Genomic DNA, 27,400 nt, shown 5'->3' with positions numbered 1-27,400 from the left:
CAGTTTCAACATCAGATATGTTGTTCATGGTTTGTTGTGAATGAAATATGAGTTTATAAGATTTTCAAAACACCACATTCTGTTTTTATCTACATTTTAGTGCCCCAATTTTTTGGGAATTGGCCCAAACACTAGGGGGAATTTGAAATATGTAAAATATGCAAATGATGGAACAAGGAATTTGACTCTGTTTAGCTTTGCTCTCAGTGTACAGGAATTAAACATTAAATACAACAAATAAACTTAGAAAATATAAAAAATAAGATTTAAGTATGCACAAGCCCTTGTAGGTATTAATTGTAGTATTAAACAAGTCCGTGTTGATTGATAGTATGGTTGGGAGATGTGCAAAGGGTGCAAAGATGCTGATTAGACATGATCAGAGTATAAAATAAACAAGGATGTGGGGAGATTTAGATGAGCCAGGCAAGATAGTTGATTAGTGTGATGTGCATATGAGGTCTTCTCTGTAAAGCTGGTGATAAATGCACACCTGAAACCGCTCTAACAGTCCATCCTTTAAGGTCAATATTGACTGTGTTACTTTTTTTCCATTTTATTTTACATTGATGCTGAAATTGTCATTAGTTAGAATGAATGAGTATTGCAGTGAAGTGCAACTATGATATGGGCCATGTATTGTTGAGGCCTTGGAGTGTAAAGTTTAGTCAAAATGACTGACACTGTATTCAATAAAATATAAATTTATAGAAATGTATAGATCTTGTATAAAATTACAGTATTTTTCTACCTTGCTGGCAAACCTGGAGTAGATTCTCTCTTCTCTATTTTTCCTGTGGCCCCCTGGTGGGTCGATCAAGCCATAGCTAGATGAAGTTCTCTGACTGAGCATCATACCACACTACCAGGGTTTGGTTTCCTCAATGAAAACACTAAATGTCCTGCCCACAAATGCTGTTAGTCACTGATGTGGTTATTTTATAATCCTTGATGTGAAGAGAAAGTCCTATAATTACTTTTCAGGTACTGTTCTTCTACTGTAATACTGGAGCATTGTGGCACAAGAATGTCCTTTGGGATTAATAAAGTTTTGTCTTACCTAATTTGTTGTATATCTTACGTGACACACATTTTTGATCATATTAAAGCAAGTGAGGGATGTGAGACCAACAAAATGCACATGCAGCACTGTAATACAAAAGATACTAAAAAACATTTTACACAGAGACGCTGAAATTGACTTCTGAGTGTATTGTGTTTGTCTTATAACTTTACCTTTTACCAAGTTAGACAACGAACCTTTAGGGCCTTGTTGCCATATAGGAAAACACTTATGGACTTATGAGAAAAAAGGTTGTTTTTTTCCCCCTAAAACTTGCAGCATGGTAGATGAATTTGCATTTTCCATTGAGATGCAATAACTGCTTACCATGACTTTATGTCTTTTGAGTCCACCTATAAACAGTGTCTCCTGTGTAATGCATTGATCACAGCTGTAGGGTATTTTTAAACTCCCAGTAGGCCTTTTAATAACTAATATGAATACAGCATAAATCCCAATGGGCCTAAACCAACAGGCACTTTACTGAGAGACTATAAGTCCCCAAATTTATGTCATTAAGTAGTGAGGTCATAGTGTTTTTCAAATAACTAAATACAGTTTAGACTCATGACATTCTATTTGCATAAGGTATAAAAACATAAAACTACGATGCACACTTATTTCACTTGACGCTGCATTCAGAAATGGCCTTTTTGTTTCATCTGTTCACTAAATAAAAGAAGGACATCCAGTGAATGACACCTGCATAACTGATTTTTAGTCCAACTTTGTATCTGTCATACTTACCGTCTTAAAATTTTGTGCCTACAACATTCATGAGCAGTAAACAAACATCTCCTCACTTGCTGAGAGTCTAGGTAAAGGTACAATCGTCCAATATAAGAGAATGCTGTTTTGCAGCATGCAGCTAAGTACAGTAACTTTGTCTGACACTGAGCAGTTTCAGACATCGATAACAACTGTGTGGAATTTATTGGTCATCTCCCTGATGGTCTTGTGTGTTCTTGTATGTCTTATAGAGACATCAAAATGAATTTTTGTCTATTTCATAACCAGTTAAAATATCCTCACATGAGCTTTTAAGACCATGAGATGGTCTTGGAGGAGGAACCTTTTTACTATTATTTAAATATCATCATAGAGTATATGAAGCGGAAACTCCGATAGCAAATTTAATCTTATATGTATAGGCTGAGTACACACAGTGATAAGTACAGAAGAAAAGGCTGGTGGTTGTTTTGGTGCAAATCCAAGGCAGGAAGAATATTTTATTTAACTGAGGGTTTAATGCAGAGTAAACAGTGGGATGGGCTGAGGAAATTGCATTCTTCTGTGCTGTATAATAGAGGATTTACAAATGCATGCATGGAGCCATGCCAGCGAGAAAGCAAACAAACGAAATAAGGATGACAGAATTCAGTCTTTAATTTAAAAAATGCCAATTATGGGGGAATAAGTTCTACCAAGTCTTTGGTTATGCATAAAGTTTTCAGTGTTTGTGAGCATACTACAGTCAAAGCATATAAAGTAATATAGGCCATTTTTTTTCTTTTCAAGAAAGGTAATATTTTCAAAACGTGGAAGTTAGATTAGGCTACTTGCATATAAGACAGCTGTTTAGCATAATCCAACTTTAATCTTTGCACACCAAGGAGCAGATGCAAGTTAAGGTTGCGTCAAAGATTGATTATCACAAATCACTTCTTCTCTATTTATTTTTTATATGTAAGGCATTGTGAATAAGCATTTTAATTCATCCACCATTACGGCTGCATATTTGTCAGCTTTATTATTTTTTTGCATCCCCTCATCCTTACCCGCTGCCACCAGCAGCACCACCATCACTTCGCAGGCAAACAAGCCTGTTCTGCCCGACATTATCTCCATCCAGACTCCGCTGGAAAGGAGGTTGAAATGACGGATGCAAGCATGGAAGAGAGACCCGGGGACAGTTTATTTACATCCGAAGAGGCTGTGTAAGTTTAGAGGGAAGCCGCTGCGTGTGTCTCCCTCTTTACTTTCACCGACCCCCTCCTCCTCCGCTGGCAGAAATTTATAAAGAACAAAAAATCCGACGAGGGAGGGAGGGGGGTTGATATACGCCGAGGCTGAAATCGAGAGGCGAACCCAGGGAAAGAGGAGTAATTTGTACACGGGACTTTCCCCCTCTTAGTCCCCCAAAAGGAGGGGGAAAAGTCGCAATATTGGAAACGAAAAGGAATGAGCTTCTAAGGGCGTGAAAACGTCTGCAATTGTGGATACTTTATATATTTTTATTTCGAAAAAATATGGCCGAGAACGTTCTGGACTCTGGCCCGCCTTCAGCCAAGAGGCCTAAACTCTCCTCTCCGGCACTTTCTGCCTCCGCCAGCGATGGAAATGGTAAGTATTATTCCATTATATATTTTGTTACAGTATTAATTGTTCGGTTTATTGTTTTTCAGCGGCTTGTGTCCACTCAAAAGATGGGGAAAACGCGTGATTACTCCTCTGTTTTTGTCGTAGCTTGCTAATGTTAGCCTGCTAGTAGTGAGTGTGGATGTCGGACGTGAAGAACAGCTCCCCCAGCTAGCTTGTATGCTAACAGCCATTTTAGCCGGAGGTGGCTCTGGTAGCTATTCGGCTAATGCTATGCTAGCAAACCGAATGCGGGTCCTCAACTGACGGTCCCATGTCTAATGGCTACTTTAGCCGGGCTGTTAACAAGCTCAATGCCAAGCCAACTTGTAATAAAGTTTTTAGTGTCTTACAGCTGTGCCAAATCGGTTGTCAGTTAAAGCTGCCTTTATTTTGATATTTAGATGTGAAGGCTACTAACGCCTAAAACAATCTGTTGTATTGCCCCATCATAACTCGCACCCATTACCGACCAACGTTAGCTACCGTCGACAGTGTAATGTTAAGGAAAGCAGAGGTTGTCTATGGTGGTGGGGATAGCCTTGTGGCGGAGCTAATTTTAGGCCCACGGGTCCGAACGATTGTTGAGCCTAAATTGCCATTGTTGGTGTGTTTTTGTGGATGGCGTGTGACAGCAGCTGGAATAGTGGCCTGCGAACAAAACTGAGGAGCATGGACAGCGCCATGATCAGCCACTGCGATATTAACCATCAAGTCAAATTGGGGAACATGAAATAGTCACCCAGATTTCATCACGTAATCATTCAGAAAACCATTTCCCTCAAACTGCTGCATCTGTGGTGTCCACTCAGCTATGGTTTGACAGTTTCTCCAGAGTGGGACCCCCACAGACATTGCATGAATTTACGTTTGCTCTCATGAAGAAGTGTAGTGCAGCACTGACAAGGAAATTATCTGTATGTAAGTGGTGCAATTTATTGCTTTCAAATGCATTGTCTCCTAAGATAATTCGTGACACTTCTGTACAGACTTACTAGTGTCTGTGCTTGCATTAAAAGCAGTTTGTCTGTAATGTTTTCTGTTTTTGCATTTATGGAGCAAGCTCATGTAAGGTTGGAGCATATGACTTTGCATGTTATTTTCATCGTAGAGCAATTACCTTATAAATTGCAATTTATCAGAATGTGAAAACCTGTATAAATGATCCTTGATATGCCTGGAACTGAAAGTGCTGTTTTCTTTGCATACAAATCTGAACTGTTATCAGAAATCTGCAGCATTTAGTTTACAGTTGCATGAAGGGATAAAAAGAATTTATTGATAACTTTATAAAATGACTGGAAGAACTAATCAATGTCTGTATGTTGTCTCTTAATCAGGGCTGCTCAATTATACCAAAAATCATAATCACTATTATTTTGTCAAACATGATTTCACAATTACGTCTACATCTGCATCACATGCATTTCCCAAATTCATAGCTTTTTAAAACTTTGTATGCAATTAATTAAAATAACCTAAGCCTTTGAGGCCATGGGGTGGATGTATGTAACAATAAATGCTGAAACACATAACAGATTTGACAAAATCTATATAGAGAAAAATGCAAATAAACATGTGGCATGGTAATCATTCAACCTAGGTGATCTTAAATTCATGATCGTGGGATGTTGAAACTATAAATGAAATTGAAACATAGTTAATTGCAAAGCATTACACTTAATTGTGCTGAGTAGTTTAAATTTCTGAAACTATTTTTTAGGAAATTTGGGTCTCTACTTTATGATCTTGAAGTGTCAAACTTCTAACTGTGTGATGTTTTTGCTTACCTGTGCTGTGTGCAGTTGATCCCAGCAGATACAAATGTTGTGACTTTAATCCCCTGTCTTGGCTCCATTTTGTGGCGTTACTTCTCTGAAATGGTCCATTCGTCACCTTGTCTGTACAAACCTGCCTTAGCAACATGTTGAATCACTAAACTGGTCAGGGATTCTCTGTGAGAGCCGGCCATGTGGGGGTGTGTGTTTGCATATATATTTTTGAAGGAAGCTTCACACACATGCATGCAGGCACTCAAGTTTTCTTGGATTAGTTGTGTTGTGATTGATGGGAAGTTATTAGCAACAATTGGTAAAACAACTCTAAACAGCTTTATCAGATTTTAATGTCTGCATGCAATTGCATTTTCACTCATCCATGCTGAAAAATGAAGGATTATAACAGCTTAACGTGGCTGTGGCCCTGTTTGTCCTCCTCACCCTTCCCCTGATTTTTCTCCTGTCTCGTTGTCTCTCCCCTCCTCAACTTTGCGTTTCTTCTTCATTTTAGATTTCGGCTCTCTTTTCGACCTGGAGCATGATCTCCCAGACGAGCTTATTAGTTCCAATGAACCAGGGCTGGTCAATGGTGGAGACCTCAGCCAGTTGCACACCACACTGGGAGGAGGACCTGCAGGGCTTGGTCCTGGTGGAGGTAGTGGAGGGGCAGGAGGAATGGGTCTTGGTCTTGGCCCTGGAGGGGGTCCTGGTGGAGGTCAGGATGCGGTGGCCAAGCACAAACAGCTGTCTGAGCTTTTGCGTTCAGGAGCCCCATCCTCTACCCAACAAGGGCACCAAGGAGCCATGGGTAGCCCTGGAGGGCCCACTGCTATGGGGCAACATTTGGCAAACATGAAGGCGTCTCCTGGCCAGGGGCCTTCGCAGATGATGGGCCAGGGGCAGCAGCAGCACCTCTCCCCTCAGCAGCAGGCTAACATGATGCAGCAGAATGCCACAATGATGGGTGGCATGAACAGGGCCATGATGGGAGCGCAGCAGAAAGGCAATAACGGACAGCAGCAGCCAGGCATGATGGGAAGTCAGGTGATGAATGGCTCCCCCAGGATGGGCTTCGGAAATCAAGGGATGGGTGGCAACAGTAACCTGTTGGCTGAGACCCTTCAGCAACAGGGGGCTGGAGGTCAAGCAGGGATGAGAGGCCAGCAACCTGGAGCAATGAACAAGGTAAGGACCCCTTCAATTCTAGAAATTTTACACAGGTTTGTTTATTTCCCTTGGAATTTGACATGATTGTTATTATGGGATCATATTGATGTATTGGGGAAAAATAGAGATTCCATTTCAATCCAATTTTTTTTCATAAAAAATGTTGGATTTTACATCATCTTCCATTTAATGCTCTAAAACCTTTACTGCACCCCAGAACCTTAAATTTTTACAAGGTTGGATAGATTAACTATTTACCTTCTTAAAAACATACATTTTAACTTTTCAACCATTAAGTTTTGTTGTTGATGACAGAAAATTTGAGTCAAGATTCAGTGTTTCCCATAGGGCCAAAATCTATTTGTGTGTGTGCGTGTGTGTGTGGGGGGGTTACACGCACAGAAAAAAACCCTTGGAGTTTGATTTGATTTGGATTTGAATATAAAACTTTCATTTAATGTCAAATGTAAACAAACACCAAATAAACTTAACATAAATACATTTAAATAAAAAATACAATAGCTTATTTAAAGAAATAAATAAAAATAAAGAAATACGAAATAAGGCTGCATAAATAAAGTAGGTAACTTAAATCAAAAGGAGTAACTATTTTGTTAAATTTTGTTCCTGCAGAGTTTGCACCCTTTCTTGAGGCATTTTATTTTATGGGGGCTTCCTAAAAAATTTTTAAAAATGGCCTAAAATTGATATCTCGATATATTTTTACTATATCCCGACACACGATATATATCGCAACATTTTGAAATGGCCTCTCAGCAGCTGTATTTAATTCAGCCCCAAATGACACCAGTTTTCAAACTGGTGTCATTTGACAAATGGACTGTTCTATTGGATTTTTAATAAAATTGTATGCAGAAAGTAAAAATCAATATAAAATCAAATTTAGCAGTTTTATTTTGAAAAGGACTTTACTCAATCTTTTACTAATAAACCAAAATGACATAAATCATGAAATACTCCGTCTTTTACAATGTATGGGAAGTCCTGAAATGTTTTCTGTGTTATATTTACTATTGCTGATTATAAAATGAAATGATTAATAATTAAAATTATTTCCCTCATTAAGATGAAGCAAACCTACGCAAAACTCACCAATCCTGCATGCAATAAATGGCCAAAACCCTGCAGTCTAGTCCTCCATTCAGGCTCACAGCTGTGATTATATTAGTCCGTTATCTGTGCTGATGAACGCTGGACCAGTTTCTGACAAGTTCATGACATGAGAGCGTCTTTAGACCTTATTCAGGCTGAGATAAGTCTCCGTTGTTGTGGAGAAGTGGATCACATTTGTCCGCTGCTGGGCCAACTTCTCTCTGATGTGTACACCTCTGGCAGGGAGTTTTTAGCAAAACAGCACCAAGGCAAATCTTTTATTCTGGGTAAAGTGTCTTTATTAGATTTTTAAATCCTGGCTTTTCAACAACACTGGGCTCATGTCTTTAGCAGCGTGTTGTGTTACTGCCGCCGTTATCTCGGAGTCCTCTTGCGGCATATTTTAACAAATACCATGTGAGTTAGACCTCTTCCTTTTCAAAGTTGAACGACTGTTCAACGCTGCAGATCCAGCGCTGTTTCTCGGTGTCTGTCAGGCATCTAACTAGCCGCTAATTTGCCACGCTGCTCTGTTTACCTTCTTCTCCCTTGCTTCTCTCGCCGCTGATTTAAAAAAGAAATACCAGGCCGCATGTGCAGGAGTTTTCTGGATGGGCGGAGGAGAAAAAGACAGCTCTCTGCTGTGAGAGATGCATTCAGGGACAATGGGAGAAGCGAAACCCCAGCGAGAAATGCACCCTGGCAACTCAAAACTTCCACATAATTTATACTCGGATATTCGCGATATAGTCATTTTAATGACACGCTACATTCACAGAGCGAGGGCACACAGGTAGCGCCAGAATCTATTTGTGGCGGGCCTAATTTATTTGTGGCAGTCCACCACAAATAAATGAATGTATGGGAAGCACTGAGATTATATATTTATTTGAAAATCTATTTGGACAAAAGCCCTATGGTTGTTTGAAGCTCTCCCCAACTTTAGTTGATTTACTATAGTTTTTACTGTGATCCTCCATTCAGAAATAGAGGATTTTTTCCCCTTATGCAACCACCAAGTGGTGCTTTGGGTCCATAGCTGTCTCTATGCATTTTCACAAACATGAGCGATGTACAGTAGTTTATGCTTTGAGTTGAGGTTGCAAGAAAACTGCTCTACTTATGTGATTGACAGTCTCTCAGGAGTGACAGTAAAAATGTTGCTGTGGCAAGCTGCTGCCGCTGCTGACTGAATATGGTGTGGAGACGCTGATGTTTGATTCAGCCATAGGATCACAAAAGAAGTGATTGTTTCTAGGTTAGATTTAGAAAAGGGCACAATAAAACTATAGCAGAGATTTTGAAAGAAATGAGTAATATTAAAGTGATTAAAATAAAAGCCTCATCCCTGTAATCTAGTGCTGCATGATTGGTGTGTGATTGCGTATATACTGGACAATTTTGTGAATTGCGATATAATACATAAATGGTATCAGGAGTCTACTTACTTGGTTATCAAATAAAATCCTGAGAATAATAGTTTTGAAGTGTGTTTTTCTCAACTCAGAACATAAAAATATTAAACAGCTTAAAAAATACAAAATCTTAAGTTTTTTACCGTACTGCTGTCAGAATAGTTAAATATTTTCGCCAAAAAATTAATGTCTTTCCTTTCCTTTTTTGAAAACAAAGGTAAATTTACAGTGGCACTGCGAAAAACTTAAAGGCCTTTCACACAGAACACAGAAATCCACAAACAAAAGGACAATTTCAAATGGTTTTATGCCACTGTAATATCTGTGAATGATCATTATTTGGACAGACTGTGAGACCACAAACCTGACTTTTGAATAGGGAATTCACCTTAGTGATTCCAGGGACACAAGAGCTCACAGAAACTTGCATCATCAAACGTGACTTCAGAAGAAAAACAAATATGGAGGACAGTCAATGTCATTAACACTGATTGTATTCCAGTAGGTTCTTGTGTTTATGTTCGTTATTGTGCTTTTGAACTGTTAAAGTACCCAACATCCAGTTGGTGACACTTCCTAATCTGCTTGTTTTCATCTGCTATAGTGGGTATTCTGTTGTTGGCAGCCCGATCTGGAATTGTAAATATCAAACATAAAATATTGATTTTGACAATGACTCGGTCGTGAGTAGCAAAACAATGGTTTTAAACCTGTCACTTAGAAATTAATTGGACAAATAATCATTTGCGACAAGCCTTGAATAAGGTCTTGCCTCCTTGAAAATGGAAGTAGTGGCCGGGGGGGTGGGGGGTAGCCATCCATTGTAGTTTCTGTTGTACTTTAGTAAGACAAAGTGATAAAGTAGTGTTAAAGATGAGTCAGTGGTCTTTTGGGAAATAAAACCTCCTTTCGTATTTGCTTTTGATTGAAGTCCTGTTGTGAGTAAATATCAGCAGCTCATTGAAAAGCTACGATATGAGACACCAAAAGATCGTAGTGTTAAAACACAATAAACAGTGACATTTACAAGGGATGCATCATATTAAATTTCTGCCGATATCCAATATGCTGATATTTAAAATTCATTAAGCCACTACCAATAATAATAATGATATTTAATTATATTGTTCATGCCTAAAACGTCAGTTCTCACTTTAAACTTTAAGAATGAGGAAGAACAAATGAAAAAGACTTGAGCTAATATTGGTCTTGGCTTGCAGACAGTATTTACAGCTGAAATATAAGTTGTAAATATATTCAGAATTGTTCATATCTGTTGATATGATAATAAATTTTTTATGTTAATATTTGTTGATACTGATACCGTGATTATAATTTGTGCATCCCTATTGGTTATTTCTCAAATAAGGTCACTGAAAATGTGCTGAAATATGGGTGCATCTATATGGGATAGTAGTAGAATAATTGCATGCATTTGATGTGTCCTTCATTGTTACCTCTGATCTTTTTTGTCCTGTTGTGTGTGTTTTTTTTTTCTCCAAGATGGGTATGATGGGAAACCCAGGGGGTCCTTTTGGAGGTCCATATGCTGGGCAGGGCAATCAAGGTCTAGGAGGGGCAGGGCTGGGCCCTCAGCTCCAGAACAAAGGTCCCATGGCAAACAGCCTGGCCCAGTTCAATGTGGACAAGAAGAACCAGCCCATGCAAGGAATGGCTGCCATGGTAAAGAACACTTGTCTAAGTCTGCAACTCAAAATGATTTCCTTATTTTTTGCGTTGTCCCGGCAACCCCTTTATTGCACAACATGATTCCCAGTTACTTTTTGATATTCTACGCTCCTGTTTTTGTAAACTACGCATCACCTTCATTCTCCCTGTAATCTATACCTTACCTGCTGTCAATGCTACTTAATAACTCTCACTTCATTTTCCAGGGCTCCCAGCAGACACAAACGGGTGTAGGTGGCCCCTCTGGTGCACCTTTGGGAGCGGCCCCTGGGATGGTGCCTAATGCTCAAGCTGGTCTGGTAGGTCCTGGTGCCCAGGTTTCTGCAGCATCTGCTGCAGCTGGAGCACCTCCTACAGCTGACCCTGAGAAGCGCAAGCTCATCCAGCAGCAACTGGTGCTCCTGCTCCATGCACACAAGTGCCAGCGGCGGGAGCAGGCCAATGGTGAAGTACGTCAGTGTAACCTGCCCCACTGTCGCACGATGAAGAACGTCCTCAACCACATGACTCACTGCCAGGCTGGCAAGTCCTGTCAGGGTAAGTAGAAGAGACACTGAGACGCTCCCAGAAGCGACAGACATTACTTTATAATACAGAAGTTTGCCTTGATTAATACAAAAAAACATCATTTAGTAAACTTGGCAGCTTTTGGTTTCCTATAATTTCAAAATTATTTTTTGAAGGAAAAAACATCCCTACTTAAACTTTGTGCCATTCTTATTCTCTTTCCTCCTCCTCCTCCTTAATATACCTCTGTATTTCTAACTCTTTCTGCCCTTTTCTTCTTCAGTTGCTCACTGTGCATCATCGAGGCAAATCATCTCCCATTGGAAGAACTGCACGCGACATGACTGTCCTGTGTGCCTGCCGCTGAAGAATGCTGGGGACAAGAGGAACCCGCAGTGTGAGTGTCTGTATCTGACCAAACCATGCTTTACCTGCACATTCCTTTTGTTTATACTACACTGTTCATGTTTTCTTTTTTTGCTAAACCATCAGTTTAACAGCTCTTACTTAGTATTTTTGGATAAAAACCTTCTGAGTAATAATGGGAAAAAGTATACCTAGTAAACTTAATGCTAAAGTGATTCAGTATTTCATCACAGTCTTTTTTTAAGCTCAGTTTTCTTTTTCCTTCAGAACATATCAGGCTTATTATTCAACATCGCCTCTTTTATTTTCTCACAGCTCTACTTGGTGGGGCTGCAGCAGGTCTGGGCAGCTCCCTTGGAGCAGTGCCTGGCGGCCAACCAAGTGCTCCCAACCTCAACCAGCCGAGCCAGATTGACCCCAGCTCCATAGAAAGAGCGTATGCAGCCCTGGGCCTCACTTACCAGGGCAACCAGATCCAGGCTCAGTCTTCCCAGCCCAACATGCCTAACCAAGGCATGCAGGGCCAGGCGGGCATGAGGCCTCTGAACCCGATCGGTAAGTTAGAAAGCATGTTCACTTTACTTTCCAGGATATTTTCAGTTGAAGGATATACTTTTCTTTTTTACCTAGACTTTATCATTTTTCCTAGAAATAATTTCAAATACAAAATTTGTTCGTAATCAGTTTTTTGCAGTAGAAATTTTAAGGACAGGTGATGCTTCAGATAGAATTTCAGTAGTACTTATTGAAGAGAACAATAAAAAGTGAAAAAAAGTATATTTTAAAAGGCTTTGGGAAAAAGAATGGTGATGCAGTCTGCTCAGCATTTCAAGAAAAATAAATATTTCATGCCAAGGAGCCCAAGTGTAAAGCTTACCATCATTTAAGCTGCAGGGTGAGGAATTAGTGCCCGCCACCAGCCAAATGCAGGTACTTTTGAGCAGTGTCAGGTGAGTTTTCCCAACTTACCGGCCACTGTGACAGGCAAATAATTAGCCCAACCCAACACAGTGATTAAACCCATTTTCTGCTTGTTCCCACTGACTTAATAAGAAAACCCACATGCTCACTAGTCAAAGAACTTTGCCTCCCCATGTGTAAGAGATGCTGTCAACTGTTCACAGGTGGCTGTGTGCTGGGATGGTTTGACTCAGTGTAATTTGAGAGTAATTCTCAACTACAGCTAGTGTGTCTGCAGGCCATTCCTTAAACCAATATCTTGCTTGATCCAAGGTGGTTGAATAAAGCCAGAATTTAGGGGTGAGACTGTAGAAATTGCACTGAAATTATTAAATACAAGTGAGTCTGATACTCATAATGCTTGAAAATGCCTATGAATTTTACAGTGTCCCCGTAGGAAGCACAGAAAACATTTGCATAGTTGAAGACAACAGAAATTGGTCAATGAGGTTTAAAATGAGCAACAGTTAGGCTGATTTATGCACCAACTATCTCTTATTAAATAGCCTGTAACTTGAACACTATAAGCCTTGACTTTTGTTATATACCTTGATTAAATGATACTGCTTGTAAAAATAGAGTGGTTAGTTAATGATGTTTTTGGCTGGTAGATGAAATTTAGATCCAACCCTGTTAAGTTGTGCACAGTAATTTGTGTTTGACTGCACAAATGCAAACTCACAATATCCTGTTGTGTTCTCAGGTGCAAATCCTATGGGAGTCAATGGAGGTGTAGGAGCTCCTACTCAGAGCCAACAAGCTAACCTGCTGCAGGATACCATGATGCACCTCAATGTGACCAGCCAAGGGTAAGGAGAAAGGGAAATGCAATAATATACTACCTGACCGATTCTTTTCTTAGAAAAGACAGATAGTTGATAGTCGTTTATTGTCATTGCATTGTAAAAATGCAACGAAATTACATTTGGCAGTCTCCTCTGTAGCAGCAAACACAGTTGTCCAAGCGGTGGTTAGAAATCCGCAGCCTCACGTCATCCATCCTGCTGGCGAGGGAGCGGGCATCCGGGAGAAAGATGCTTGGTTGGACAGGTTTGTGTGGGGCTGCTCTTAGCCTAGCCTGCAGCTTGGCTTGTTTGCCCCACTTTTGCCTTCTTGCACAATGCCGTCGCTGCTCAAAGTCCTCCTCCTGTCAGTCTCCGAGCGCCCCGTTCTCTGGATAATCTCCATCAGGATAGATATAAACTCTGTGGGAGCGCTGTCAGTTCTGGTGTAAGTGTAGGGCTTTGTTTTGCTGCTAGTGATGGAGCATCGGGTTGCTGCGTTCGTATGCACCGCTCCATGCCACCTCAATAGGTAGCATTCAGTAGTTTCCTGTTGATCAGGCAGTGTTCCTTGGCAGTTAATGGCAGTTGTTGTTAGCTTTTAAGCTAGCCAGGACTTGTAGTTGAGACTGAGGTCTTCTTTTCACCTTTTTTTGTTTTTTCTTGATGGAAATTTCCCGTTCTTTCTCTCAGAGGTGTCCTGGACCATCCATCTACTTTGTTTTCACAGCTTTCAACATATGTTGTCAACTTAATTGTGAAAAACACTAAAAGTCCTAGATATAACTTAAGAGTGCATCTTTCTTCCTGCCAACTGCTCTAGTTGCCCGGCAACAGACCATAAAAAAAAACAAAAAAACAAAAACACAGTATGAATGAATTTAAGACTTTGAGCCTTCAACACAGCTCTACATCATACCAGGGCGATATTTCTATGAATTTTTAAAAAAGTTAATCATTCATATCATGTCTCTGATCTCTTCTAGCCTGATGAATGATGCCAGTGGAGTGGGCTCCATGCCCACAGCAGGTCCTCCCTCTGCCACAGGCATGAGGAAAAGCTGGCATGAGGACATCACGCAGGACTTGCGAAACCACTTGGTACACAAACTGTGAGTATTTAAGAAGAACCCAACGCTGCCTTTATTTATCTTTGCACATTACACAAGATACATATATTGTGTAAAAAATAAACAACACCCCAGGTCCATTCTTGCTTAAATACATCTACTTGGATTTTAAACTTTGTTAGGCTGATCACACCTCCAGTTAATGCACCTCATACAGAAATTTTTGTTTCTGAAATCCAAACTTTTTGTCCTAACACACTAGCTATGTTGGAATAAGGTTACAATGAACATGTGAAAACACTGAGATCTACGTGTGACTGATTTTTATTTAGACCATTAGAAAGTTGTTCTCCTGGCTTGGTTTTATTCGTGCATGGTATAGGAGCCCATTACATCCCCAGTTTTGATTAGGAATTACCCTGCCCCCTTATGCTACATTGATATAAAGTCACAGAACAGTTAATCTCGGTACAGCCTGTTGTTAGCCGATGCCACTGCCTTCATTAAACTTAACAGCCTTCTACATGCTGTGTTTTTGTTCATTGTCAGGTATATTTCCCAAATCTATTTGTGGCAATTGCCTGCGGGTCATTAAAAGCATCATCACAGAGAGATTTGTGCCAGAAAACAGTAAATTTAATCCACACTGTTTGTCTTTCTGCTGTGGCACAGAACCTGTCAGCTGCACTCTGATCAGAAGCATTTTTAAAAATCTGAGAGGATAGTGTTTCTCTTGATTTAAGATCCAAGACATGAACACTGGCACACGTGTTGTTTCTAAACTTCTACAGTCAGAAGTTGAAGAGATATTTATCGCTTACATGAACAATTATGTCAGTCAACATGGACAAATACTAGAGCTATGACTTTGCCCCAGCAAGGCCAACACTCACACACAAGCAATTGTGGCAGTAGCTATGCTAGCGACATAATTGCTACTTCAAGGGGACAGAGTGTTAATAAGACATATCAACACAAATAGGAAACAAATTCAGAATAAACAGACTATTTTCTCTTGCTCAACCCTTTCCTATGCCTGTCCTTTTCTGTTTTTTTTTTTTTTTTTTTTTCACCTACAGTGTTCAGGCAATCTTTCCGACTCCTGATCCTGCCGCCCTCAAGGATCGCCGAATGGAGAACCTAGTGGCCTATGCTAGAAAAGTTGAGGGGGACATGTACGAGTCAGCCAACAGCAGAGTAAGTTTCTGTTGACTCTACCTTCACAACCCTACTTATTCGGAGAACAATATTTCAGCTGTGGCAGGTCTCTTGTTCCTCATGGGCTGTATTAACAAGTTAAAAAAAATCCCACTATTAATTTTCCATGGTGGGATTCAACTGAAAACTAAGAGCACATGAGCCTGTCAGTTTATATTTACTGCAGCTGCTGAATCTTTTCTCACTGCTAACTATTTTCCAAAAATTTTAAAACTCCACAATACCATTTCTTCAGTTTTTCCCCTTTGTATTATATTTTCTTCATTTTGTCTGCCCTCTTCTTGACAGGCTGAGTACTATCACCTGCTAGCAGAGAAGATTTATAAAATTCAGAAAGAGCTGGAGGAGAAGAGGAGAACCCGCCTCCAGAAGCAGGGCTTGGGCCTTGGGCCTGCCGGCATGGGCCAGCCCCCCACGGGACTTCCTCCAAGTAAGTGGACATGCAGCGCTTGTAGACTAAGATGAGCTTATATTTCTTTTAGCTGCAGGCATTCATGTGAATATAAATTTCATTCTGTGGAATGTGACATTTTGGCATTGTTTTGTAACTCTTTCCTCATGCATTGTAATCTGTAACCCCAGTTTGTCACCTCAGGGTTATTTATATCACTCTCAATTATCATGATGTTGTGTTTTCTTTGCTATAGTTTTTGTTGTACATTGGCGTAGCGGTCAAATAATGTCATTGGGTTTTATCATGATGGAAAAGATTGCCTGTAGATGTTTTATTGGACAGTTTTATTAATCAGGTTATCTTTCCTGTTTTGAATGATGACCTGATGCTGAAAAGGGGAGTCAATGTGAATCTGATTGTTCCCTTATAACTTTGCAATCCCTTAAATCTTATCAGGTGTTTTGCATGGTTAATTTTGGCAAAATTTGGTTAAATTTGGCTTGGTCTTCCAAATTGATTAGATGTCCACACAATTGAAAGTGTTCAACAGATTGTTTTAAAATAACCTCGAAATGCTCACCTGTTTGTCTTTTATCATTCCAAATTGGGGGTGTTCATGATTAGTCTGCTAAACAATTAGACAAATTGTCCTTCTGTAATAATAATGATACTAATAATAACAACTTTATTTGTGTAGCACTTTTTAAAACAGGGATTTACAGGGTAGTTTGACATGCAGAAAAACAAAGCAGCAAAACCCAAACCAAAAGAGAGACCACAAAGAACATAAGACACCTAAACAACATCAAGTGAAACCTAAAGGTTGAAGAACCTAAATAAAACAAAAACTCAATGTGCATATTAAACCCAAACAACTTCATTTCCCAAACAATATGAGACATCATTAGCTCTAAAACATCCCAGGACATCACAAGAACTAAGACATCATAACAACTATGGTCGGCCACACACTAGACCAGTGATACTCAACCCGCGGCTCTCGAGCTACATTTAGTGACCAGTTGTGGCTCTTTTAAGGCTTACTTTAAAAAAAAAAAAAAAACAACACTTTTTGACATTTGTATTGTGTTAAAATTGGTTAAAACCCACTGGCAGATGTTAAGGCTGACCAATAGCACTGATTTATAAAAACAAATTAAAATCATGAAAAATGGAGGCACAAGGTTTTGGCCTGACATCAGTGTTAGATTAAATATATGCTCATTATCAGTAACACCAGTCAGTGACCGGTTCACTGTTTTATTTCATTTCAACTATGGATTAACTCATTATCTACCTTACATCCCAGGTTTGGATTGTGGCTCTCGCTGAAGTGTTTTTAAGACAATGTGGCTCTTTGGTATAATAAGGTTGTGTACCACTGTACTAGATGATTTTAAAATTTGAATGGATAAGAAGACAACCTCGCATAAAAGCAAGTCTATAAAAATGAGTTTTGATAAGTGATTTGAAAGAGGTGACCTTGTTAATGCCTTATCTGCTCAGGTAGGTTCCAAAGTAGAGGGGCCCTGATGGAAAATTCTAATATGTAGCTTGGACCCAGACCCTTTTGTGCTTTAAAAGTAATGAGTAAAATCTTAAAACCAATTCTAACTATCATTCTTACCATCAGGAAGCCAGTGTGAAGAAGTTGAAATTGGGGTGATGTAGTGTGGTCTGTTAAAACCAGTTAGAAGCCTGGCTGCTGTGTTTTGGAAAATTTGGAGGTGAGAGAGGGATTTATGGTTGAGACCAGAGAGGAGCAAGGTAAAGTTGTCCAATCTGGAAAAGATGAAGGTGTGAATGAGTTCTTCCATGTCTTACTGGGAGAGGACCAGTTTCAATTTGAAGATACTGCACAAATGAAAGAAACAAGTAGGGTTGTTCTGATTCTGATAACAGTATCGGAAATTCATCCATTCCTGCTTAAAATGCAGGTATTGGTATTGGTGATTACACAAGTTTATGCACCGATCTATACCATTTGGTTGAATTTTATATTTTCCTTCGTCTGACCATGCTAAATGTTAGCGCTATAAACCGGAAAATCAATTCTTCTCGCTGCTGGAAAACGCTGCATGCACAAGCTACCGTTTTTAGAGCAGCGAAGAAGAACCAAAGGGCCCACTGCAGCAGCAAAGAATGGTGGCTCTGTGACAGTTTTTCTCTGAATGTGATCATTAAAATGCCTTTAAGACCAACGCTGTCGTACATGACAAGAAGTGGCACGTTTTATCAAAACTTGAATAACTTGTAGGCCATAAATCATCGCCTCTTACTTTTTTCCTCTTGAAGCTAGTCGTTGTGCCTTCCCATTGATGCCTATGAATGCCTTGAAGCAGCATCTTCAGCGAGCCTGGAAGTCGTGTGACTTTTCAGGGCGTTAATGATTAAATCCACACCAGTAAACCCATCATTGTCTTTTTATTCATTTTAATCCAGATACCATCATTGATTACCACTAGCTTGAATGCAGACTGTCATATTGTTTACTCTTTGTTTGGGTCTGTCAGCCAATGGCAGGCTGTTCCGTCATGATGTCATGCTGCCTGAATAGAGCATAATGGAGAGAGAGAGAGAGAGAGCCTATGGTGCAGCCCCCTGTATTATTGTTATTTTAATGTTTTGCATTTTTACTCGATGATCAGCAGAAAAACAACTTTAGGGTCACAGAGATGCAGTACATTATGATTCTATTTGTTAAGTCATGTTCTGACTCAAATGTAGGGCTGAAATAATTTGCTAGTCTGCACAGTCAGTCCGGAAAGTTCACACTGGTATCAAATGGGTACTCGGTATTGGCTAATACCAAACACCTTGGTTTGGGAATCGGTACTGGGAAGGAAAAAATGGTATTGAAACATCTATGTAATCAAGATTGTATGATTTTGTTGATGTGTGCTGTAGAGGTGAGGTTTGAATCGAATTGAACTTGTAGATTTGTGGCTGTAGATTTGCTCTTTGATGATAGTGAACCAAGGCTGCATTTGATAATATTTGGGAAATTTCTTAAATTGAAGAGAATGATTTTAGATCAAGGATGAGCAATTTAGGAAAATTATCTAATTGCATTGTTTTTCCCTAATATTGTGATTATGATTTAATATGCATTTATTTTTAAAGGTCCTCGTCTGATGAATTTCTCAACAAAAAACACAATAAATCATTCTAGATTGTAAAGAACATTACCAGTAATTGGTAGATTAAACTAAGGCTGGACATTTTTGAAAAAGTATCTAATCGTGATTATTTTGACTTGTTTTGCAAATTTGGTATGAAGTGTATCAAAGGTATTGATTATTTTATGACTATAATTTTTGATAAGAAAAACATACAAAATAAGGCAAGTAGGATTTTTTGCAAACTATTTCAAAAAAATAATGTAATTCAATCTAAATTTTGATCAATTGCCCAGCCCTATTTCAGATTTGCTGTTAAGTTGTAGGAACTTTTGTGCTTCCAGGCATTTATGTCAAACAATCTGTAACAGCAGCTAGGCTTCGAGGGTCCTCAGGTCTCCTCAGCTCTTTTGTAGTGGGCATCAGAATTATAATCATATCAGCTCAATCCCACAATCTTGTCCAAACGTTGTGTCCAAACTTTAGTATAGCTGCCTGCCACTAGTAGCCACTGTAGCTACTTTATGCCCGGCTGTCCTTAATGCTCTTTAGCACAGACGTAAACAGTAGTGAATAGATAGCATAGCGGCCACAGCTATAGTGCTTAGCATCCTAAGCAGTGCGGTTTACCTTTATTTTGATGTGGAAAATGGAAAAAAGCTGTATATCAGGTTATACTCGTGTATTACCAAAGCAGCGTGTAACCACATTCAGCTCAGGCATGTAGACATGAACCTGCAACGATGTTTGAAGTTCTGGTGCCGTCATTGCAAATGGTAGCCACACCTGGCAAGCTGACTTCACATTGTTTACTCGCATACTCTGTGATTCTGTGTTAAGCCTTGCACCATTTTGATTGTTTGTGCTTCTTAATTTTAGACTTGTCAGTTAAATGCAATTAAAGTTTGTGTTTAATCCAGATTTTACCTTATTTGCCTGAGAGCATTCCCATTCCAGATACCACTGATCTTCTTGGACCAAAGCAGAAAAAGCAGAAAAATTATTCTAGCACAAATCCTCACACTCCACACATGTTCTGCTAAGGAACTAGCTTCTTTCTCCTGTTGACGCATGGCAGCTTCATTCTCTTGATTTAATATCTCTTTTTTTGATTTACAGATGGTCCTCTCCCTGACCCATCAATGGTGCGAGCAGCTGGACCAAATCAGATGGTCAACAGGATGCAAGGCCCAGGTAAGAAACCACCTGGAAGCTAGATGGAAATGTTGGTTCTTAAGTTATTCACAGTACCAGTAGAAGGTGATATGGTATTTGCTGACAGTCCTTTTGTAAGTTTAAGTGAAAGTGACTGATAGACGTGCTGTGAAATCATGTTATTGCCTCTGTTTCATGTGGAGGTTATGATAACACAATAACAAATCTCATCAGTGCTTGTGTGTCAGATGAAGTTTGGGATCAGAATGCAATAGTGGCATATCTTCCCTGTAAAATGTGAAGTGTTGAATCAAACTGCTCTCTGTGTTTGATCAGGTATGAACCAGTTCAATCAGATGGGGATGCAGCCCATGGGCCAGAGGTCCACACCTCCTCTCCCAATGGGAGCGTCTGGCAACCAGGTCAGTACTAAACACACTAAGCATAGTTGTCATTTTAATGAGTTTTATACACTAAATTAACAATTTTCTGCTATATTAAAAATATCTTCTTTTATTTCTTCTTGCTTCTTATATTTTTAATTTTCTATTTGAGTCACTTGACAGCTTCAGTACTGCTTTTAGTGTTACTTTTATATTCTACTTCTGTTTCCTTCTCACCAAAACACCAAGTCAAAATCCTGTGATGCAGAAAGTGCTTTACAAAAGAATTTAATTCTGAATTATATTTTCATCTGACTACAGAATTATAATGCTTTAATTCTGTAGGTCAAAATACACTTTAAATTGGGTAAATTAACTGTTAGAAATAATTTTAGTACGTTTCTTTAATCTCTCTAATAGCTTTGAAGAAAATGTTGTAGATTAATTAAGACCTTGGTTCATGTCCTTTTTCTCCTTTAGATGGGAATGGTTGGACCGAGGATGGGCCAGCCAAATGTGAACCCGCTCCCGAACCAGTTTCTGTCCCAGGGACAGTTTCCTGGCTCAGGACCCGGAGTTGGAGCAGCTCAGCCAGGGATGGCTCAACCTGGAGCACAGGCAGGCATGACACAGGTAAAGTGCTTTTTAGCTTTTTTTTTCTCTGCTGTAGGTATTTGTTTGAAGTGTCAGATGATACCTTAGTACACATGTAAGTAAAAAGTCTTTTTGTTTGATTTTTTTAAACAGGAGTTTAGATGGATTGTAGATATTAGTAAAAATGCAATGGTTAAGTTGAGGAGTGATAATTTGATTGTCTTTTTAATAGTATTGCTTGTTCGTACTGTTCAGAATAATTTAAGTGACCCTGATCATGGACTTTGTGGGAAGTTTATGAGAGATAATTGTCAGGAACTACATTTTGAATCTGTCGCCTATTTCAGACTAGATGTGTTTGTAGCATTACAGGTTTACGCATGTCTGCTCTGACTTGTTCTGTTCCAGCTCTCATATCAAGTGCTTACTTTCTGTGTGTTGGCTGCATCTCCTTGCTGTCAAACTCTTCTTGTCATAAGTTTTACCTAAGAGAATCTCCATACAAGTGACTGGATTCATTGTGTAGTTCAACTAAGTCAGTAAAAATTCAGAATCAAAGCATTCTGTGCAAAGGTGGTGAGTTTCTCCACAGAACAACATCAAACTGACAAACTGGAAGTGTTAGTGTGCTTTGTTTATCTTCCCTGTGACATATTCTACTGACGTAGAAACAGAAAACTGAAACAGTTCAAGTTTAGAGAACAGCTTTTTAAGCATGACACATTTTGACTTATGGCAATAATCAGGGTCATTTAGAAACACAATGACAACATATTCTACTAATGTGGATAAGCAGGTGCTTCTTAAAATTGAATCTCATTTTTATTTATTCATTTTTTATTCAAAAATTTATTTAATTTAATCATTGAAATTCAGTCTTTTTTCCTTTGATTTGATTCAAGAAGTGAAACTTCCATATATTCAAGACACATCTTATACAAATTAAAAATTTCAAGACCTGTTTTGTTTTAATGTTGGTGATTACAGCTCACAAAAATCTAAAATCCACTATCTCAAAATATAAGAATATCACGAAACATCAGTCCAAAAATGATTAATAATACAGAAAAGTTAAACTTCTGGAAAAACATTGGAAAACTGCAACTATGTGATGTGGCATGGAGCCAGTCAGTCTGTGGCACTGCTGAGGTGTTATGAAGCCCAGGTGATAGCAGCCTTCAGCTTGTCTGTATTATTCAGTCTTGTGTCTCTCATCTTTCTCTTGACAGTTCTCCAGAGATTCTCTATGTGGTTCAGGTCAGACGAGTTGGCTGACCAATCTAGCAATACCATGTTCAGCAAACCAGTTTCTGGTAGTTAAGACTTCACTGTGGGAAGGTGCCAAGTCCTGCTGGAAAAGGAAATCAGTATCTCCATAAAGCTTCTTAGCATATGGAAGCATGACGTACTCTAAAATCTCCTGGTAGACGGCTGACAGTGTTGGCTCTGGACTTGATAAAGCACAGGGGAGCAACATGGCCCCCCAGATCATCACTGACTGTAGAAGCTTCACACTGTATTCCAAGAACCTTGGGTTTTGTGCCTGTCTGATCCTCTTCCAGACTCTGGGACCTTGATTTCCAAATAAAAATCAAAAGTTACTTTCGTCTGAAAACAAGACTTTGGAACATGGAGCAATGGTCCGGATCTTTTTTTCACACTGATGACGTTGTCTGTGTTTTAGGATTGGCTTGACACAAAGACCGTACTTATAGCCTATTTCCTGGACCCATCTGTATGTGGTGGCCCTTGATCCACTGACTCCAGGCTCAGTCAAAGTTCTTGATTCTGCTTTGTTTGACAATCCTCTGAAGGCTGAGCTCATCTCTGTTGCTTGTGCTCCTCCCCTTACACACTTTTCCCTTCCCGTCAACTTTACAGCCTCTGAGAACAGCCAGTTATTTTAGCAGTGACTTCTCTGGCTTACTCTCCTTGGAGAGGTTGAAAATTATTGTGTCCTGGACATTTGTCAAATCAGAAGTCTTCACCATGATTGCAGTTGTGTGAACTGAACTAAGGTGAGAGATTGAAGGATCAGGAAACCTTGGACCTTGAGACATTTCACGTTGTATGAGATGGATCTAAAATTTATGGAAATTTAACTTTTGAAATAAGTCACAGGGAAAAAATGAATTTTTCCATATTGAGATTTTTCAAGTGCACCCGTATTTAATACAGATATAGCTCTCTGTCATTTTCCTGGCTGTTTGGCTGAGATGTTCATGGCTCATGGACAAAAAACAGGCAAGCTTTCTATCCTTGAGATTCTCAGCATGTGAGATGCAGCACTCATGCAGGCAGCCTGAACTGACTTGTTTACATTCAAGCAACAATAAAAATCAAGCCATGACAATGATGAGACGGGCCATCACACACAGTCTGAAACTTCTTTTAGAGTAAAATTGTTCCTGAGTTAAAGAAAAGATCCTACAGAAAGTCTTCCCTAAAACTACAGTATAGAAGTTAAAATAATTGGGCATAGAACACCAGTCATAACTACTTCCCCCTGCTCTATTGTGTTGTAAAAATGTTCTGCTTTCTGGATTTAAAGCTCAAACTTTGAATTAACTAAATGTTATACGTCCTTGATGTTCCTCTTGAATGTTGCCTTAAATGTGAAACCTACCTGCGCAACCTCCATATCACTTTAATCCTTGTCTTTTATTTCTCTAGACACAGATGGGCACTCCTCCCTCTCTTCCAGTTGCTAGTCCTTTAGCACAGCCAGGTTCAGCCAGTGGTCCTGGTAGCGTTTCTGCAGTTGGACCCATGGGTCCTCAGAGTGTTGGCGCTGCAGGTCCTAACTCATCTGTTGCTGCTCCTTCAATGACTCCATCTAACACAAACCAGCAGCCGAACTCCATCCCACATTTGGCAGCCATGCGCGGCAGCTCTCCCTCTCCTGCTCACAGCCGGTCTCCAACCCCTCACCAAACGCCGCCCAGACTAGCAGGGTCCCAGACCCCACAGCCACATACCCCTAACGCACCACAGCTGGCTCCACCCTCGGCCCCCCAGCAGAACCAGCTTGGCCAGGGCCCCGGCTCTAACAAGTCCCTCCAGCAGCAGCACATTGGGCCAGCTGGTTCGACCACTCCGTCTCATCCTGGACTGACCTCCAGCTCGACACCGCATGGTGCTCAGCTGCCACGCACTCCGGTCAGTGTGAAATTATATCTATTAGTTCAAACATTTGAATAATTTATACTTTACCAGAGCTTGCACCAGTTCTATAGCAGTAATTCCTGTCTTTCAGGGGTTTTTTTTGTTTTGTTTTGCTAAATATTGCTTGGTCTTTATCACAAGACCTGAGATGTCTTTGTTTTCTTACTTGTTTTTTTTTTTTAAACATATATTTATTAAAGTTTTAAGGGTTTACATAACAAAGTCACAATACAAAACAGAACAAAACATAGCAAGGCACATGTTGGTATAAATAAATGAATGAATAGAGGAATAGACTTTGTTTTCTTACTTACTGTACATAGTGAACATTTGGAAAAGCTCCTACCTAAACTTTTGCTCCACCAGATTAAATGACAGGATAAAGTAAAGAGAGGGATTTTTGTTTGTCAAATTTAATAAATTACTGTCAGATCACTGTTCTCCTCCATCTGACTTCATTTCGATCTCCCTCTAGCTGTCCCAAAAGGGTTCTTTCCCGGCGGACGGTCAGGCCATGACTCCAGCCTCTGTCAACAGCCTGGACACTTCCTCCCAGCAGCCACAGCTGGACACTTCAGCCACAAATGCCGACACCAAGATGGAGGTCAAGCAGCAGGATGAGGAGGAGGAGAGCGATGCAGGCAGCTGTTCAAAAGGAGGGAAGCTCAGTAACCTCAAAACTGAGGAGAAGCCTGTGAAGATAGAGCTGAAAAAGGAGGAGGGCTCTGGAGAAGTAGGGAAAGGAGCTTCCATGGATACATCAGCAACAACGCCAACAGCGGTTGTGAAGACAGAAGACAGGAAGCCAGAAATAAAGAAGGAGGCGAAAGAGGAAGAGGAGACGTCGGAGGCTACACCACAGGCCCCTGCGAAGAAGAAGAGTAAGTGGAAATTTGGATTGTGCATGAGCTTCTTTTTCCTCCTTTTCAGGGTTTCTGCAGGTCCTTGAAAAGTCTTAAATTTGATTTTTGAAATTCAAGGCCGTAAAAGTCTTAATTTTATTTGTCAGAGGTCCTAAATCATACAAGACACTTTGACTAAAACATGTCTTTATCCAGTCTTTGTTTTCTAGTTTTATTTGATTTTTATTTATTCTTTTTTTTACTTTAAATCAGCTTAGCAAGCCTGCTTAATTGTTTTAGGGTAAATATCACTATACAACGGGTAAAGGCACTAAATGTGCCAAAAACATTTAATTTGGGTGATTATAACCAAATATTGCGTATAATTATTTTATATTATAATTAATATAGTATGAAATATTTAATTAATTTGAACAGTTTACTAAAATAAGCAAATTCAGCCCTGGCCTGGTGTACTGAAAAATCTTGCATGCCTTTTATTTCTGACCTGAAAAGTCATAGGTTTGAATTGTGTTGATACCATGCCTTTTAGTTTTGGTATTCCTCTAATTTGGGTGGGGGCAGTCATATGTCTAGGAACATACATTTGATGGTTAAATTCCACTCTTATCCTATTCTTCTCTCTCTTTTTACTTCCAGTTTTCAAGCCAGAGGAGCTTCGCCAGGCTCTGATGCCCACACTAGAGGCTCTCTACAGACAAGATCCAGAATCTCTGCCCTTCAGAATGCCTGTAGACCCGCAACTGTTGTGCATACCTGTATGTATCCCTGCTGAGGTTTAGATTTGTTTATTTGTTTGCCTTGTATAAGCTGATGCATTGCTGTCCATGTATCTTTTTGTGTGCATTCTTCTCCTCAGCTGTGTTTCAAACCTTCACAGCCTGTGCTGTTTTCATGTTGTTTCATTGAAGCCTTAGTGAAAATGCAACAACCATCACCTGCTTTTTGCCAATAACTAAGCAGGACTTAGTTTTTGTATGCTTTGCTTCAGATAAAAATATTGTTAATGTACAAAATCCTACACACTCATGCTAAAATACATGCTTGTGTTCTTGCAGGACTACTTTGATATTGTGAAAAATCCCATGGACCTATCAACTATCAAGCGGAAGCTGGACACAGGTAAGTTCATGTGGTGTAAATGTAAAACATGGTCTTAATTATTCTGTAAGTCTTTAGTACTGTTCACACGGGACGGGTATTACCTGTGGACCTCTAATAGTTCAAGAATTAACAACAACAGCCCTCCTCACACAGATCAGCTGTTGCAGCCTAACCACTGAATGTTGAGCAACACATTTTGAAAAATTTTTTGTGTCAGCGTGTTATGTATGGCAAAATAATACAGACAAGAGATCAGGCAATTGCAAAGTAAAGCTGTAGGCAGCAGAGCAGAAGTGCTGTGGGTATAAAGAGAGCAGCGGTTCACACGCAGATTTGGACATAAGTGTTTAAATACGTAAAATAAAGCCATTTTTACACATAAGCTGAAATTAACTGAACTATGTATAACCTTGATGTGTCAAAACTTTGTTAGCAAACTTCTGTGCTGCCTCTATTTTCTTTTTGATCAGTAAAAAAAAATGCACCAAAAGCTGACTGAAACAAAACTGCCTTCCCAAATTAGAGATGCTGCTTCACATGGGATTAGATTTACCTGTGGTCCTATGTGTGCTGACATATGGTTGGTAATTTGACCTAGAATTCTTACTCCACAAATATTAGACACCATTCACACAGGATTAAAAACATAGACATCCTGTGCGATTATTACAAATTACCAGAGGTCCCAAGGTAATACTAATCTAGTGCAATGAGAATTTGTCAGCAATTTAAAATTGGGGAATATTAATGAGCTGTGCCTGAATTTATGGTCCCCTTAGAATTAAAGATGGTTGTTATTTTTTCCCCTCTTGTACTGGGCACATATTGTCATGCTGAGTCTATTCCATCTTTATTCAGTTTGTTATAACAACAAAACATTGGTTTCCATTTAAAAAGGATTTGATTTCTTTTTAACCAGCTATGTGTAAGTTCTAACATACAGCAGCTTTTATGACCTATTAACATTTAAAGGTACAGTATGTAAAACTGGGAATATTAGGAACATTTAATAGTCAGATATGAGATTGCAGTGCACACTTTTGGTGGTGACAGTGGCAGACAGTAGAATGAAAAGGGGAATTTCTGTGATATGGTCCTGTCTGTGGCACTGTCGAAACGTGCAAGATGCAAAAATCC

The 27,400-nt window shown here is 39.6% G+C and overlaps 1 protein-coding gene across 4 annotated transcripts in view; it reads left to right on the top strand.

Moving 5' to 3' along the window:
• The first annotated feature begins 2,950 nt into the window (after window positions 1-2,950).
• Window positions 2,951-27,400, top strand: part of ep300a (E1A binding protein p300 a) — a 38,614-nt gene continuing 14,164 nt past the window's right edge. For 2 of the 4 annotated variants that reach the window (XM_041816318.1, XM_041816315.1), the window contains exons 1-17: window positions 2,951-3,406; window positions 5,711-6,384; window positions 10,398-10,577; window positions 10,790-11,120; window positions 11,374-11,487; window positions 11,772-12,011; window positions 13,120-13,225; window positions 14,185-14,310; window positions 15,348-15,465; window positions 15,775-15,916; window positions 20,119-20,193; window positions 20,491-20,576; window positions 21,018-21,170; window positions 23,805-24,290; window positions 24,772-25,177; window positions 25,799-25,917; window positions 26,218-26,281. In XM_041816318.1, the coding sequence (XP_041672252.1) occupies window positions 3,313-3,406; window positions 5,711-6,384; window positions 10,398-10,577; window positions 10,790-11,120; window positions 11,374-11,487; window positions 11,772-12,011; window positions 13,120-13,225; window positions 14,185-14,310; window positions 15,348-15,465; window positions 15,775-15,916; window positions 20,119-20,193; window positions 20,491-20,576; window positions 21,018-21,170; window positions 23,805-24,290; window positions 24,772-25,177; window positions 25,799-25,917; window positions 26,218-26,281 (3,514 nt within the window). In that variant the 5' untranslated portion in view covers window positions 2,951-3,312. Of the gene's footprint in view, window positions 3,407-5,710; window positions 6,385-10,397; window positions 10,578-10,789; window positions 11,121-11,373; window positions 11,494-11,771; window positions 12,012-13,119; window positions 13,226-14,184; window positions 14,311-15,347; window positions 15,466-15,774; window positions 15,917-20,118; window positions 20,194-20,490; window positions 20,577-21,017; window positions 21,171-23,804; window positions 24,291-24,771; window positions 25,178-25,798; window positions 25,918-26,217; window positions 26,282-27,400 lie in introns of all 4 variants that reach the window. The other 2 variants (XM_041816314.1, XM_041816316.1) reach the window with 2 other exon arrangements.

Source organism: Cheilinus undulatus, linkage group 20 (assembly GCF_018320785.1).
Source record: "Cheilinus undulatus linkage group 20, ASM1832078v1, whole genome shotgun sequence".
NCBI classification, from domain to species: Eukaryota; Metazoa; Chordata; class Actinopteri; order Labriformes; family Labridae; genus Cheilinus; species Cheilinus undulatus.
This window is presented reverse-complemented; position numbering and strand designations above follow the sequence as displayed.